The 17656-nt window shown below is 40.7% G+C and overlaps 1 protein-coding gene across 5 annotated transcripts in view; it reads left to right on the top strand.

The window, feature by feature from the left end:
- FNDC3B (fibronectin type III domain containing 3B) overlaps positions 1-17656 on the top strand; it is a 357581-nt gene that overhangs the window by 263820 nt on the left and 76105 nt on the right. For all 5 annotated transcript variants that reach the window (XM_029213894.1, XM_029213895.1, XM_029213896.1 and 2 more), the window contains 2 exons: positions 10354-10492; positions 13536-13589. In XM_029213894.1, coding sequence (XP_029069727.1) covers positions 10354-10492; positions 13536-13589 — 193 coding nt within the window. The remainder of the gene's footprint in view (positions 1-10353; positions 10493-13535; positions 13590-17656) is intronic.

The raw sequence follows: 17656 nt of genomic DNA, 5'->3' as shown, positions 1-17656 counted from the left end.
ATGGCCCACGGGCCCAGCCGCTCCGCGGCATGTAGGATCCTCCCGGACCAGGGCACGAACCCGTGTCCCCTGAATCAGCAGGCAGACTCCCAACCACTGCGCCACCAGGGAAGCCCTCTGGAGAGTTTTTATCATAAATTGGTGTTGACTTTTGTCAGGAGGTTTTTCTTCATCTATTGAGATGATCATACGGTTTTTATTCTTCAATTTGTTAATATGGTGTATCACATTGATTTGCATATATTGAAGATTCCTTGCGTCCCTGGGATAAATCCCACTTGATCATGGTGTATGATCCTTTTAATGTGTTGTTGGATTCTGTTTGCTAGTATTTTGTTGAGGACTTTTGCATCTATATTCATCAGTGATATTGGTCTGTAATTTTCTTTTTTTGTAGTATCTTTGGTTTTGGTATCAGGGTGATGGTGGCCTTGTAGAATGAGTTTGGGAGTGCTCCTTCCTCTGCGATTTTTTGGAAGAGTTCGAGAAGGATGGGTGTTAGCTCTTCTCTAAATGTTTGATAGCATTCACGTGTGAAGCCATCGGGTCCTGGACTTTTGTTTGTTGGAAGATTTTCAATCACAGTTTCAATTTCATTACTTGTGATTGTTCTGTTCATATTTTCTGTTTCTTCCTGGTTCAGTCTTTGAAGGTTATACCTTTCTAAGAATTTGTCCATTTCTTCCAGGTTGTCCATTTTATTGGCATAGAGTTGCTTGTAGTAGCCTCTCAGGATGCTTTGTATTTCTGTGGTGTCTGTTGTAACTTCTCCTTTTTCATTTCTAATTTTATTGATTTGAGTCCTCTCCCTCTTTTTCTTGACGAGTCCAGCTAAAGGTTTATCAATTTTGTTTATCTTCTCAAAGAACCAGCTTTTAGTTTTATTGATCTTTGTTATTGTTTTCTTTGTTTCTTTTTCATTTATTTCTTCTCTGATCTTTATGATTTCTTTCCCTCTGCTAACTTTGGGTTTTGTTTGTTCTTCTTTCTCTAGTTCCTTTAGGTGTAACATTAGATTGTTTATTTGAGATTTTTCTTGTTTCTTGAGGTAGGATTGTATTGCTATAAACTTCCCTCTTAGAACTGCTTTTGCTGCATCCCATAGGTTTTAGATCATCGTGTTTTCATTGTCATTTGTCTCTAAGTATTTTTATTTCCTCTTTGATTTCTTCAGTGATTTCTTGGTTATTTAGTAACATATTGTTTAGCCTCCATGTGTTTGTGTTTTTTACATTTTTCTCCCCTGTAATTTATTTCTAATCTCACAGCATTGTGGTCAGAAAAGATGCTTGATATGATTTCAGTTTTCTTAACTTTACCGAGACTTCATTTGTGACCCAAGATGTGATCTATCCTGGAGAATGTTTTGTGTGCACTTGAAAAGAAAGTGTGTTTTGTTGTTTTCGGATGGAATGTCCTATAAATATCAATTAAATCTATCCTGGTCTGTTGTGTCATTTAAAGCTTGAGTTTCCTTATTAATTTTCTGTCTTGATGATCTGTCCATTGGTATAAGTGAGGTGTTAAATTCCCCCACTGTTACTGTGTTACTGTCGATTTCCTCTTTTGTAGCTGTTAGCAGTTGCCTTATGTATTGAGGTACTCCTGTGTTGGGTGTGTGTGTATTTATAATTGTTGTATCTTCTTCTTGGATTGATCCCTTGATCATTATGTCGTGTCCTTCCTTGTCTCTTGTAACACTCTTTATTTTAAAGTCTATTTTATCTGATATGAGTATTGCTACTCCCACTTTCTTTTGATTTCCATTTGCATGGAATATCTTTTTTCATCCCCTCACTTTCAGTCTGTATGTGTCCCCAGGTCTGAAGTGGGTCTCTTGTAGACAGCACATCTATGGGTCTTATTTTTGGTTGGAACATTTAATCCATTCACGTTTAAGGTAATTATTGATATGTATGTTCCTATTACCATTTTCTTAATTGTTTTGGGTTTGTTTTTGTAGGTCATTTTCTTCTCTTGTGTTTCCCACTTAGAGAAGTTCCTTTAGCATTTGCTGTAGAGCTGGTCTGGTGGTGCTGAATTCTCTAGCTTTTGCTTGTCTGTAAAGCTTTTGATTTCTCCGTTGAATCTGAATGAGATCCTCGCTGGGTAGAGTAATCTTGGTTGTAGGTTCTTCCCTTTCATCACTTTAAATATGTCATGCTACTCCCTTCTGGCTTGTAGAGTTTCTGCTGAGAAATCAGCTGTTAACCTTATGGGAGTTCCCTTGTATGTTATTTGTCATTTTTCCCTTGTTGCTTTTAATGATTTTTCTTTGTCTTTAATTTTTGTCAGTTTGATTACTTTGTGTCTCGGCATGTTTCTCCATGGGTTTATCCTTTGTGGGACTCTCTGCGCTTCCTGGACTTGGGTGGCTATTTTCTTTCCCATGTTAGGGATGTTTTTGACTATAATCTCTTCAAATATTTTCTCAGGTCCTTTCTCTTTTCTCCTTCTGGGACACATTGTAGACGTGAATGTTGGTGTGTTTAATGTGGCTCCGGAGGTCTCTTAGGCTGTCTTCATTTCTTTTCATTCTTTTTTCTTTATTCTGTTCCGCAGCAGTGTATTCCACCATTCTGTCTTCCAGGTCATTTATCCGTTCTTCTGCCTCAGTTATTCTGCTATTCATTCCTTCTAGTGTATTTTTCATTTCAGTTATTGTATTGTTCATCTCTGTTTGTTTGTTCTTTAATTCTTCTAGGTCTTTGTTAAACATTTCTGACATCTTCTTGATCTTCGCCTCCATTCTTTTTCCGAGGTCCTGGATCATCTTCACTATCATTATTCTGAATTCTTTTTTCTGGAAGGTTGCCTATCTCCACTTCATTTAGTTGTTTTTCTGGGTTTTATCTTGTTCCTTCATCTGGTACATAGTCCCCAGCCTTTTCATTTTGTCTGTTTTTCAATGTGGTTTTTGTTCCACAGGCTGCAGGATTGTAGTTATTCTTGCTTCTGCTGTCTGCCCTCTGGTGGATGAGGCTATCAAAGAGGCTTGTGCAAGCTTCCTGCTGGGAGGGACTGGTGGTGGGTAGAGCTGGGTTTTGCTCTGGTGGGCAGAGCTCAGTGAAACTTTAATCCACTCGTCTGCTGTTGGGTGGGGCTAAGTTCCCTCCCTGTTGGTTGTTTGGCCTGAGGCGACCCAGCACGAGTCTTCAGGCCCTTTGGTGGGGCCAGTGGTGGACTCTGGGAGGGCTTAAGCCAAGGAGTACTTCCCAGAACTTCTGCTGCCAGTGTCCTTGTCCCCACGGTGAGCCAGAGCCACCCCCTGCCTCTGCAGGATACCCTCCAACACTAGCAGGTAAGTCTTGTTCAGTCTCCTGTGGGGTCACTACTCCTTTCCCCTGGGTCCTGATGCACACACTCCTTTGCGTGTGCCGTCCAAGAGTGGAGTCTCTCTTTCCCCCGGTCCTGTTGAAGTCCTGTAATGAAATCCCTATAGCCTTCAAAGTCTGATTCTCTGGGAATTCCTCCTCCCATTGCCAGACCCCCAGCTTGGGAAGCCTGATGTGGGGCTCAGAACCTTCACTCTAGTGGGTGGACTCCTGTGGTATAATTGTTCTCCAGTTTGTGAGTCACCCACCCAGCGGTTATGACTTTATTGTGATTGCACCCCTCCTACCATCTCATTGCGACTTCTCCTTTGTCTTTGGATGTGGGGTATCTTTTTTGGTGAGTTCCAGTGTCTTCCTGTCAATGATTGTTCGGCAGTTACTTGGGATTCCGGTGCTCTCTCAAGAGGGAGTGAGCGTATGTCCTTCTATTGCGCCATCTTCTAGAACACATCGCTTTTAGTATTTTTAAAACATTCTTTCCTAAGAAAAATGTCTACATACAGTCCCAATTGTAGTTACTTTGCTCTGGCTCTTCCACAGTCCATATAGATCATTCATTCCCTTTCCCTATACAGCCTTTCATTTTTCAAGCTAGAGAATACTCTTAACACTTCCAGCCCCTACGTAGAGTCAGTCTCTTCTGCCTTGAATTGCTTTGGGAGGCACCTTGATGACATATTAGGCAGACCTTGGAATTTGGAATTAATGACTCAGGCACTTACTGAGGTTATGTGATTAGGCAAGCCATGTAAGCTTCAATGTCCTTGTTTTCTCATTCATAAAATGAGGATAATAACTATACCAGCCTCAGAAAGATGGTGTGAGAGCAAATGAAATATATGTGCAAATCTATTATAAATCTGTAACACCTATAAATGTTGTTTTGTTTGTTTTGTTTTTCCAAAGTGGTTGCAGATTTTCCACACTAATAATAAAAAGGACTTCATGATGAAGTTTGACCATACCACTCATTATTTTATTGAGATAAAGATGTATCATAATTGGAGCTGAAAAAAGCAGAGCAAAAATTTCTTTTTATGATGCAGTTAACATTCTCAAAATCTTAGTTCCAGGAATGTAAGCTTTTATCAACACAGTAGCCTCAAATATAATTTTAAATTTAATAGTCACCTATAAGGCCTTGAAAAGCTACATGGAAATATTTCCTAACTTTTCCACAACAGAAGCTCCAAACGAATTCCATTACTGTACAGCTGCAAAATGAACAATTATATTTATTACCGTTTTCATTCATTTGTACATTACCAATTTAGAAAGTGTCGCCTTATAGGAAGTCTGGAGAGCCAGTGATGAAAACAGATGTTTCTTTTAGCAGTGTCAAGCAGGCTGTATTCTCCTTCTAGTTGTTAATAGTGCACATTTTGACAAAGGCCTGCAGAAGTCTGTTCAAATCACTCTTCTGTAGAGTGAAAGGTTTCTTTCTCAGCTCAGGTACTGACATCTCACCTAGGGCTCCTTTCTTGCTGCTTTTGGTTTTGCTATTCTGATTTCATCCCCTTCACATTGCTTGCTTGATATCTTTATGGAATTCTTTTTCTCATTTTCAGTTTTTTCCTCCCTCATGTTAGTGAGTATTGTCAGAGTTCACCAGTCAGATACACAACCATACACAACCACAGCCTCTCAGTCATGGAGTTCTGTCATTGAACTGTATAGTGCTTGGCATCAGTTCCTAGGCAAGAAGAGTTCTTGAATTCTACTTGCCATCACCTCACTGTTATTGGGAATAATTTATTAACAGACCAGTGGCATCCTTGAGATGGTGCTATAGGTTATGTGTATGTAGCTGTTCAGATTGGTGCTTGCTATGCCCTTTAGTCCAAATTCCACATTGAAAATTGTATCCTGAGACATTTCAGGTTTTAAAGATTATTTTCCTCACTTTTTGCTATGTATTTTCGTGTCATTGTTCCACATCTCTCCGACCACTTTTTTTTTTCTCCTAGTGATTGAGGAAAGTAATTCATCAATAATTCCTCTATTATGCTGATTTAAAAAATTTAGGTGTTGGGTCCTGGGTTATTTTTATTAAAGTCATCATTTTTATATTAGTTTCCCAGTTCTTACACAGATTGCTTTTTTTGGTTTAATGTTGGTTGAATGTTTAAAAGGAATCAATTTGTAATTGTCAAAGTGTATTTATTCAGTGTTTCCATATAGGGTATTTTGTTATGGAATGACGCGACCAATGCAGAATCTCCTCTGTGTGTGTGTGTTGAGGAAGAGAGAGGAATGAGAAAAATCCAGCACATACATACATACAAATAAATAACATTCTGTTTTATAATACTTAGGCATAAGTATGTAACTTTACAATCACAAACATTTATATATTCATTTATTTATACACATACAAAGAAAAGCATATTCCTCTTTTTTTTTTTTTTTTTTTTTTTTTTTTTTTGCGGTACGCGGGCCTCTCACTGCTGCGGCCTCTCCTGCCGCGGAGCACAGGCTCCGGACACACAGGCCCAGCGGCCATGGCTCATGGGCCCAGCCGCTCCGCGGCACGTGGGATCCTCCTGGACCGGGGCATGAACCCACGCCCCCTGCATGGGCAGGCGGACTCTCAACCACTGCGCCACCAGGGAAGCCCACATATTCCTCTTATAATTGGTAGTTTTATAATTAATAGTCGCATTGAAACAATCATTTTACTGTGGGAGTCAAGAATTTATATTTTCATCAATGATAGGATAATCAGGAATTTGAGTGTTGGAATGGATAGCAATTTCAATGCAGAATTTGAGGCCGTTTTCCAGTCATTGTCATAAACAATTTGGCAAAGAGGTTGCCGAGAGATGATAGATATCATGTAATAACATTTCCCAGAAAAATTACGTGATGAAACAATTCCAAAAATATGTGGTTGACCAGCTCAGTGTGGAGTTATGAAATAGGTGTTATTTTATTTTTTTAACATCTTTATTGGAGTATAATTGCTTTACAATGGTGTGTTAGTTTCTGCTTTATAACAAAGTGAATAAGCTATACGTACACTTATATCCCCATATCCTCTCCCTCTTGCGTCTCCCTCCCACCCTCCCTATCCCACCCCTCTAGGTGGTCACAAAGCACCGAGCTGATCTCCCTGTGCTATGCAGCTGCTTCCCACTAGCTATCTATTTTATATTTTGTAGTTTATATGTGTCCATGCCACTCTCTCACTTCCTCCCAGCTTACCCTTCCCCCTCCCCGTGTCCTCAAGTCCATTCTCTACATCTGCGTCTTTATTCCTGTCCTGCACCTAGGTTCCTCAGAACCATTTTTTTTTTGGTTCCATATATATGTGTTAGCATACGGTATTTGTTTTTCTCTTTCTGACTTATTTCACTCTGCATGACAGACTTTAGGTCCATTCACGAAATAGGTGTTATTGACTAGAAATTGCAGCTCCTGGTATGTTACAGACGTGCTGGAGGAAAGGGGAGGCAAATTTCTGAAATTCTTGGAGCACCTGTTCCATACACATTTAGTTGGTACTTAAACTGAAACAAATGTGCAAACCCAACACAAGATTAGTTATATCCTTAGAAAAGTGTATTCCTCTTTGCTGGTATAAATGCTAAAAGAGTTGAATTGTTTGCTGATATATTTAACTTAGGACACTCGTCCTACTCCACAGATCTTCCTGTCACATCGTGGTATTTAGAGAAAACACATCACCATCATGTGAGAAACATGATTGCAACATTCTTCAAAATGTAATGTCATTTACAGAGACTTTTCTGTGAAAATTACTGGTAAAAGCGGAGCAGGTAGTTATCACAGTTATTAGTTGCTATCTGTTTACTGAACAATTTGAATTGACAGATGTAATCATGAGGTACTTAGATATCATGTCAAGTTTGCACATTTATATTGCCACGTAAAATAGATCTTGTTTCCTTTGCAGACAGACTTTTTACAAGTGCAGAGCATTGACTCCTCATTTAGACAGACTATAACATTCTCTGAGTTTAAAGACAAGGGCACTAACTCCTGCCGACCCGTACAACTGTCCATCCTCAAGTACCCCAGATTTTTACTTGTGCTATCAGGTTCCTTCGTTCCTACTGTCATCCTCCCAACCTGGCTGTCAGGAGCCTCCTTCTCTCGTGTTTCTCTAGCCCGATAAGTATGGATTTGTGACTCCAAGAATCTCATTGAAAAGAAAGAATGAACTTGACTGAGTCCAGCTCTCCCCAGATAACTAACTGTGGTCTGCTAGTCCTTGGCAGGCTCTTTCCCTACCTCCTTTCCTCTGCTCTGTTACCCAGTGGATTTTTGGTGCTGACTTTTTGTGGATATTTAGGACTTGGTCTGTCTGAGTATAGTCTGAATTCATAAGCAAATGCCTAGTGACTGCAACATGAGATACCTCCTGGGAAGGGAAGGGGGGAAAGAGGATTGGGTAAAAGGCAGCGAAAAAGCAATCTCAATTCCAGGGAGCAGTAGGGAGTGGTGGGGACTCAACTGGACAGCACCTGCCCATCTAAAGGGGGAGCTGCTCTCAATTTCATTTAATTCCCGTCATTCAGGTCTGCAGCTCAGTGTTGCTAGAACTTCTGGTTTTTAAGAGAAGGCAGAGGTTCATTTTTTGAAACGAGAGATCTCCATTTTTTTCAGCATTGGCTTAATTTTTAACTTTGTGTTTCTGAAGATTTCAGTTACAGTCAAAAGTGGACAGTAATGTAATGAACTCTCATATACCCACCACCCAACTTTTTATTTCCTTGGTGCCTTCTCCTATGCCCTCCCCCAACAGTTATTTTGAAGTAAAGTCCAGACATCATATTATTTCACCTGTGAACCACATTACCATCATCACACACCCCATGCCCATCCAAAATAAACAAAAATGGTAAATTCCTTCATGTCTTTAAAATCCAGACACTGTTCCCATTTCCTCAACTGTCCTAAAAATGAAGGTTTTATTTCTTCAGTTTGTTGTAATTGGAATTCAGATGTGGTTTGAGTATCGTGTTTGGCTTATAGCTCTTAAATTTCTTTTAAGCTATAGGTTTTCCCTCCATCCCTTTTTTCTCTTCTTGCAATTTATTTGTTGGAATAAATTTTTTTTTTGTCCTGTAGACTTTTCCACACTGTGAATTAGCCTGATTGTATCCTGTAGTATTGCTTAATAATGTTCTCTCCATGTTTCCTATAAAGCAGTGAAGAGGCTTAATCAGATACAGGTTCAGTTTTTCTGGCAGGGATTTTATAGATAGTGGCATGGTCTCTCATTAGGAGTGCATGTCTCTTTTTTGGTGATCGTTGCCTATGTCCTTTAATTCATAGGTGGCGGTAATATTTTAAAACACTATATTCCTTCCCTCCCCCCACACGTATTTTGGGCAAAATACAGTCAATAAGCCATAAGTTGGAGAATTCAACTGATCTGTTAAAGTTCAGGCTGGAACCCTGCCCATGTCTGGAACATTCTGTGATTCATTTTTAAGTAACTTAACTCCCAGTGAACCTGTCCTGATACACGGAAATGATCTTGCCAACTCTCCTGTTTCATTTTCTGTTACCATGTTCCTACTTACAGTGAATGCAAAAAGGAGCATTTCTGTCATCAGGTTGGGTGAAGAGCATCCTAATGAAAGGTATCTTTTGTTTGGATCAAATATCATGGTGTCCTCCCCTAAGGCAAACAAGTCAAATATCCAGTAAATATGTATTTTACCTTTTAGAATGGAAGGTAGGCATGTCTGTTAGGACTTTTGACTTGCATGGCCTCTATAAATTTTTTGTGGTGGACTTCAGGTGTATGATTTTTAAAATCCTTTCTCCTCAGTTAGGTCCTATTTTCCATAATGTTATCTGTAGCTGTTATTTATTCATTGGGTAGAGTGAGGGGAAGTGGATTGCAGGATGAATAGGACAGTAGGGAATATAGTATAGCAGTTAGATCTCCATGACTGAGTACAGTTGATCCAACTTTCTAGCTGTGTAGCTTTGGGAAATTTACTTCACCTCTCTAGTCTGAGTGTTCTTCTGTCTTTAATGGCAGCTCATAAAGAGTTGTTAAGAATTAAGGACTTGATGTACTTACAAATTCTGAACAGCTTAATCCATGCATGTTTTTTAGGCAGCAAAGATTCCTTTGTTGTCTTTTTAAAAGAGTATGTTTTCAAGGTTTTTTTTTAATGCCCAATATTTAAAAAATGAAAAAGTAGAAAAGAAGATGGTAAAAATCAGCATAATCCTATTTTGTGCTATTTGAAAGGAGTGTAGTTTTATAATAGTGTGTTATATGCTTCTTTTTTCACAGCTTCTCTGGAGAAATCAGGTCCATATGTTGAGTATCGAGCCAGGCATTTTAATGTGCAGAATGCACACCCTTAATCTTGGCTCCAGGTGTAAGAGTTAGATGTTCACATGGATAAACTGTACCTGAACCATGTTTTTAATGAATTAGAAGAGAGATGCGTTTGGCAGTAGCAAGCCTGTTTCTGTGTGTGAAATGTCCTTATTTCTACCTAAGTGTCTGCAGTATTATCAAAAGTTCAAAGATGATATCTACTTTGTTGTTTGTACTTCTACCTCTCTCTCTCAGTTTGTGGACTCTCATCACTGCTTCTTGTCTCCTTTGGCCCAACCCTTATCTGTACTTTTAGCCTTTTTCCAGACAAAGTCAACCAGAGAGTGGCTTGATGGGTTTTCGAATGTATACTTGGAGGCCATTTTGGGGAATAAGTATATTTCCTTATTGAGCATGTTCTTTTCCAGTCAGTAGACTCTGCCTGTCTTAAATGGGGCTGGGTGGCTCTGACAGTTAGTGGGAGGAGAGAATGCATTGAGGCACATCACCTGCTGGGATGATTTTCCCCTGAAAATGCTGACCATATTTAGGTCAGGACAAGACCAGTAAAGAGGAAAAAGGGTCATGGTGTGTACTACATAAGAAATTCTGTTCTCTGTGGAAAGTCCTGGGGCAAAGCTGAGATAAAAACCCCGGTCTTCTGTGATGGACCTCTGTCACTGACTGTATTTGTTTGTCTGTTTTCAGGGTATATGCTATGTACAATTCCGTAAAGGGATCCTGCTCTGAGCCGGTTAGCTTCACCACCCACAGCTGCGCACCCGAGTGTCCTTTCCCGCCTAAGCTGGCACACAGGAGCAAAAGTTCACTAACCTTGCAGTGGAAGGTGGGTAGCACAAAGTGGCAGGAATATTCTGAAGTCTGTAGCCATTTGAAACGTTTATTTAGCAGTATTCCAGTTTGGTGATGGTGTTTCATTTTCTGCATAGTGACTATGTGAAACAAATTATAATGATATCAAAAGTTGCCATCTCTATAAAAATTGGGCAAAAGAATGGGAGAGGGAACTGTGAAATCAAGTTTTAGCTTTCTTTTCAGGGTCATGAGCAACACTTTATAAGTGATATAAATACTTAAGATACCTAAACGTCATCACTTTCTGATAGTTTAACTCATTGCAATAGACATCTGAGGACTTGAGTAAAACATTTTTGTGAAGAAAGATTTAGAGATAAAGTAGATTTACGGGTCCATTGGCTTCTTTCAGTGATGATTCTGCAATGTCTAATATTTAAAACTGCCTAGAATGCTTAGTGTTCTAAACTACATTAAGGTTTCATTAATTTTGACTAATTAGGCCTTAGGTCAGTTAGGATTACTACTTATTTTTTTAACATCTGAATCATGTAGTAGTTTTCATGAAATACAACTTTTTGGCTACAAGTAACTCTTGTCAAAGAGAGGTCCTTAAAGTAGTATATCATTGACTTATCAGTCACAGTTGTGTGTTTGTAAGAAAATAGTAGGTTATGTTATCAATCTCTATAGTAATTACTTCTGTATATTTATACTTTAAAATATAGTTCAAAATGTAAAATTTATAGAGGTAGAGATAATAAAGATTTGTGGTATTGGGGGAAAACACTGATGTGCAAATAAGATGACTAGGGAGATTCCTTATTGGTGAACAAATACTTTGTCCTTTTGTTCTTAGACCAGAGGGTCAAATTTATCTTGGGAGTTGATAAAAGCAGTTGAGAGTAGTGGTTAGCAACAAAGCATGGACTTCTGTAGACCCCTCTCGTAGCCAGTGGCCAACATTGAGTGTGTTATTTGGACAAAGGCAAAGTTGTAGAATCTGAACTATTTTATTTTCCTTCCTGGCTTCCAGGGATAATCCAGGTCAGTGATTCCCTACCTTTTCAGAGTTTTAACACCCAACTGGTCATCATTGTTTAAGTCCTTGGAGCATATACATCCATTTTAAAATGTGTTCTGTATTTATACATATACGTATGTAAATATATCTTAAGGAATGAGTTAAAATCCATTTTGTTTGGAAAGTATAAGAAATCTTAAAGATTACTAGAGGGACCCTGGGGTCTTATAAACCTAAAGTTGGGAATCACTGATACATACTCTGCTTAAAACCTGGATGAAATTCGGGCCTCAGGCAGACCAGCAACTTCAAGAAAAAGATTTCTTACTAGGAGGAAAATGTTTCACAATTTCTTTCTCCCTTTATTTAATTGTAAATCAGAAGCATATTATTGTTACATTCAGTTACGTGCAAACTTGAAAGTTCTGGATTCAGTTCAGTTTTCATGTTCTTAGAACAGATTTTCCAATAACGGTGCTCCAGTTAGGGGTACAAGGACAGGGCGACCATGCTCTGGCTGCCCCCCTGTCCTTGAAGCCACCAAGACACTGAGAGAGCTCAGGGCCCTCTAATGTCATCCAGTTAGCGCCAGGAGATAGGGCAACACAAACACCCAGGGCTGTGTCCCCACCCTCAAGGAATCAGGGACTCGGTGGTGGGGCAGGACATCAGAAAGGAATATATGAGCATCATAAATGTAGTTCTTACCTTAGAAATGGGTTCTCAGCTAAAACCTTGATTTTGTCCGTTATTTAGAACTTTAAATGTAACCCTATCCTTTCTCCCAAATCGAGCCCACAAAAGCCTGAAATTACAGTTTAGTAGAACATACATCACTCACGTGTAATTGGGGCTTGGAACTCTAAGATTATATGACTCAGAAGAAAGAAGGAGGAAGGAAGGAAAGCCCAGGGTGAAGAGTTTCTTTATTAATTAACTAATATTTACTGAGCCCTCGATGTTAATACATTTATTATTAACAATAATATTGCAACAGCTACTGTTTACTGACGGCTTCCTGTAACACCGGGGCAGTTTAGTAAGTGATTTACGTATATTCTCCCAATTCCTTATCACACCCATCCATTCTTGGAATAAGAAACTAAGCATTGTTATTAAGCAACTTACATCAGACCACTTGTGACAGACAGCCGAGAGGGGCTTCAGTGTAGCTCTGGTGACCTGGCTGCCTTTGCTGGGGTCAGGTCACCACATTCTACGGGGCCCTGGCTCTTTTCCTGGGAAGAGCCAGGCCCAGGTGCGTTTGTGCTTGGGAGACATCATCTTACTACCTTAGAGCTGTGAGTGACTCCACAGTAGCACCCCCTTCTGGCAGCTCTGACCCTACAAAGCACTCTTTTCTCCAGAGTTCTTTACTCCTCTTCCCATTGTCCAAAGCCTGCTTTCTCAGTAAAGCAGATCTCAGCATGCTTTTAGGAGGAAAGCAAATGATGAAACTTCTTTTTGCTAATATGCTAAGGGCTAATTGCCCCTGGTAATCTATCCAGGAGATCCTGGTTTTTCTCATTTTTTAAAAAAAGGGCAACCTTAATGCCACAGAAGGCTTTCTAATCTTAAACTCTTAAAACAACAAAAACTGTATGGGGGAAGTTACAAAAATATGGACTTTAGACTCTTGAACCTAGGGTGGGTCAGCTTTATCTTATCAGACCCCAAACAGTGCCTCTGTTTCTCCCCTGTCTTTTTTCTCCTCCACCCTTGAATTTAACATGCCTCTTAAAAGTTTTATCCCCGGAGGAGGAAGTAAGGCACCATGTGAGTGTAAAGGTAGAGGTGGTGGGGAAGGTGGGCTTGGCTGTTTGTGGGGTACAATTTATTAATAGTGGGGCGCTCTCTACTAGTTGACTTGTATTAAAATTGGTTTTGTGATAATGTTTGAAGAAGCAAATACAGGAGGTATCCAGGGTTATCCCCCTGCAGGGAGAGTACAGTACTAGCATGGACATTGTATTTGAACCAAGTGGAGAGCTCATAACTTTTAACTGTGAACAACTTTCTCTAATCTCATTTTATTTATTTATTTTTTTAGGCACCAATTGACAACGGTTCAAAAATCACCAACTACCTTTTAGAATGGGATGAGGTAATCATATTTTTATGTTCATCCATCTAAAACACCTTTTAAAAATGAAATTGCTGAACAAATGCCATTTTATTCTTTTTTGAAGATATGCTAAACACATGGAAAAAATAATGTAAGTAGAGAAAAATGTAAACCAATAGTTATTGACTGTGGAAAATGAAGATGGACTGAAGTGTAGTGAATTGTGCATTAAAATATATTTACGTGACTAATTTGCAAGACATGCTACTGAAAGAAAAGACAGGATCTTATCTATTTTGGAGACCCTAGTGTCTGACCAAGAATTGACTTATTTGTTATCTTGAGTGCCCAGGGCCAGCCTGCATAGATGGTTTCCATAAGGTAAACCACACTGCAGCCTGGGAAGCCTAGTTTGTTTCTATGTGGGAGCAGGGCAGGGGAGACGACAGCACCTGGAGGTCTCACCCACCTGCGAGCACCCTACTGGCTAGACCATCCTAGAAGGGGGGTGCCCCCTTTGCTGTTTCTGTCACCAGAGGCCTTGGATGGTATCCGTGGTGAAGTCTTCTTACACTCTAGGCCACTCTCTGCTGAATGGTGACCCCGTGCTTTCCTGGCCTCACTCACACTGCACAGAATCTCAGGCAGGAACACGGGATGCAGAAATCTTCTGTTTCTAAAAACCAATGATACTATTCTTGTATATCTTAATTCCGTTCATTCATTGACCTGTGTTTTATTCTCTTCCTGTGATCAAGCAAACAGACTAAGGATTTTAAGAATAGGAAATGTTGACTTTGGAGAGTAATGCAAGTTAGCTAGTCTTTGTGACTTAAATTTAGGGGCCCTGAAAGACTCAGAACACAGGCTTAGGCAAAAAGCCACTTGTCGAGTATGGGAAAAATATTTTAACCAAATGTAAAATGAAAACGGATGAAATTCTCGTGACGAAATTTTGATGTGGGAAGGGGGCTCTTTGTCACTTTTTGCAGAAGCATATTTTCCCATCTGGGTTGCATCTGAACAGCTAGAGTTCCAAGTTACCAAAGACAATGATCTATTGTTCTTAGGATCCTTGTGAGTAGTTCCTATGTACAGATTGGTGAAATCTCAGACTTAACCAGTATATTTTACAGATTAGGTGGATTTCATTTTAAGGCGGCTTGATTGGAAAGTGAAACCACCCCCTATGGCCCTTGTGGTTGAGGTTTTATATCAAGATAGAGTTTACCCAGTAAAGAGGAGCTTTTTTCCTCTCCATATCTTCTCAGAGCACTGGTGAGTGTGTGTGTGTGTGTGTTTCTCCTGTGTTTTTGGCTGCTTCTCTGTCTGGGACCATGGCTTCATAAGTTAAGTAAGGTCAGTGGGAAACCTCAAGAAAAACCCAGGTGCTGCAGGAAATAGTAATGGTGACTCAGTTGTTGGCCACCTTACCTTTGAATTTGACTTAAAGTGTCCTGGCATGATGCTGGGAGGAAACATGCTACAGCCTCCCATGAAATGGAGAAGCTCTGTCTGATGATCATTTGTACCCAGTAGGACCCACTATGGACGAGTGACCACAGAATGTGAAGTTGTTTATTTTGGGCCTTCTCCTGCCTTTCCCGTCCTTGCTCTCCTTCCATCTTGCCCTCACTTCCATCCTAATTCTTCTGTCTTCCCCTTTCCTCTTTATATTCCCTCCCACCTTTGAATGCCTGTTGGTGTCGGTTCTGGGGAGCTTTCCTGGAAATTCCAGGCTAATTGACTATAGGCCTTTTGCCAACACAGGAATCCTTTTATGTCCTGTGGCTTAATATTCTTCAAGGAAGAAAATCAAATGTACAAACAGAGAAACAACATCTGACCTGCAGAAAGTGAGAGCACGTGAGGCGCTGGCTCTCCCTCCAAAACCTTCTGCTGGTGGTGTCTGAGCCAGGTGCACCTGGTACAAGTCTCTTTCCAGACCGTGACCTGGTGGAGTATGGTGGGGCAGGAGAACAGGAGGGGTGTTCAGCTGAAGTTCCTCCCCCCACGCCCAACCCTCTCCACAGCCAGAGCTCGCCTCTCCCAGCCATGCCCTCATGGCCTCTATGGCACCCAGGGGGCTGTAGAAACAAGCTTAAAGGGCAGAAAGGTGGGTGGGTGCACAAAGGAGCAGGTCCCCGCCTGAGAGGGAAGCAGGTATTGTTCAGTCTCGAAGAAGCTTTTGTTCAGGAGTCTCACCCCGCCCCATTCCTGCTGTGGCACCTGGTCTGAGAATCACAGCTTGGGGTGAGGTGACCCCATCTACATACATGCCACCACGAATGTCTCATCCCATATTTTTATTATATCAGCCCTGGCTAGAGTTCCCAGAATTTATTCTTTTGCTCAATTTTGTTTTAAACATTTATTTCATTTATTTTTTATTTTTTTTGGCTGCGTCAGGTCTTAGTTGCGGTACACGGGATCTTCATTGGTCACGCGGGCTCTTCGTTGTGGCATACAGGCTTCTCTCTAGTTGTAGCGTGCAGGTTTGCTTTCTGTAGTTGAGGCGCGGGCTCAGTAGTTGTGGCGCGCGGTCTTAGTCACCCTGTGGCATGCGGGATCTTAGTTCCCCGACCAGGGATCGAACCTGTGTCCCCTGCATTGGAAGGCGGATTCTTTGTCACTGGACCACCAGGACAGTCCCTCTTTTGCTCAAATTTTTAATCACCATTCCAATAAAATAATTAGTGTAAAATTCTGAAGGTGTTAGTAAACTAAGAGCACAGGGCCTCAAGTCCTCTACTGTCAAGTTTCTAGAAAAAGAACTTCATGAATGAAAGAGCAGAAGCAGAGAGGCCGGTGAGTACCTGGCCTTTATTTCTCCTACGACTGGGGATGCTGTGCTGAGTTGACCTTGGGAAAAGCCACCTTAAAATCAAGAGCTAACCGCCTGCTGGTCTCTAAAGGCAGGTGTGGCCCTAATGGGGAACAGAAAACAGAACCGTGAAGCACAGGGCGGGAAGCTAATACACCCTGACTCCTAAATTCATTGTCAATAATGTCAGATCACTGTTCACAGACTTCACTTGGGAATTACTCACTAATAGTTCTGCAAGAGGGCTGGATGCCTACTTTTCTCCGTGAGTAATTGTGCCTAGCCACTCCCATAATTTTTCCATCACTGCAGGAAGTAACTGTGACTATGAGATGGTAATGAGCAACTAAAAATGGAACACACAGGTGTCACTGGCTTTTCAGCTATAGCCATCAGTTTCAGTTTTCTCCTGAAACAGATCAGTTTTCATAACTTGGAAAGGTGTGGCCTTTCCTGGCCACATCCCTTTGTTGGGGTGACTCAGATAAGTGGTAGTGTGAGTTCTACTCTTAGATATTGTTTTAACGTGTGCTCTACAGAAATGCTAACTGGTGCTATTAGCAGCTAGCTCTCAGCACAAACGCAGGTCTCCTAAGATCTCACTGTGAACACGTGGCGTGGGTTCATGCTTATGTGTTCAGCGACATGGTGTTCACCCAAAGAGAACTGGATTGTTTCTGCTTTGTCTCTAACTAGTCAAACAAATAATTTAACCTCCAAGTCTCAGCTTCTCCACTTGAAAAATAGTGTCTGTTATCTCACAGGTAGGTTAAAATCGAATGAGATAACTTGGACAGTGACAGATTCTGTGTAATGAGTATTTCAGACCACCTAAGCACATTGATGTTAAGATCTGGGATAGGAAAAGTCAACAATTACAGAAGGAGTGTATGAAAGGAATATGACATTTTTCTGTCAGGAACTTATGCAGGAGCCCTGAGGTTAATAGCTCTGGTTTGAACTAAATAAAGATGGTTGTTAGCGCTCTATATAGATGCTAATTTGCCATTAGCTTTGCTTCCAGACATGACATGTTGGGAATATACAAAAGAACCAGAAAAATAGCTTTGTGGGAATGTGACTAGTGGAGTTCCCGAGACTCTCCATCACATGTGACTCAGCTAGCCCAAAAAGGAATGTCACATTTGGCTTTCCTGGTGACATGAGTGAACGCAACTGTAGAGCACAGCAGACCGCGAATGACATAAATACTGCAGAAGTCAAGGGGAGTATACTTTGAACTCGAACAGAAAAGGCCGGCACCAGGTAGAGCCCAGAAGCC

Source organism: Monodon monoceros, unplaced genomic scaffold (genome assembly GCF_005190385.1).
Source record: "Monodon monoceros isolate NGI ecotype Baffin Bay Population unplaced genomic scaffold, NGI_Narwhal_1 Super_Scaffold_11, whole genome shotgun sequence".
Lineage (NCBI taxonomy): Eukaryota > Metazoa > Chordata > Mammalia > Artiodactyla > Monodontidae > Monodon > Monodon monoceros.
This window is presented reverse-complemented; position numbering and strand designations above follow the sequence as displayed.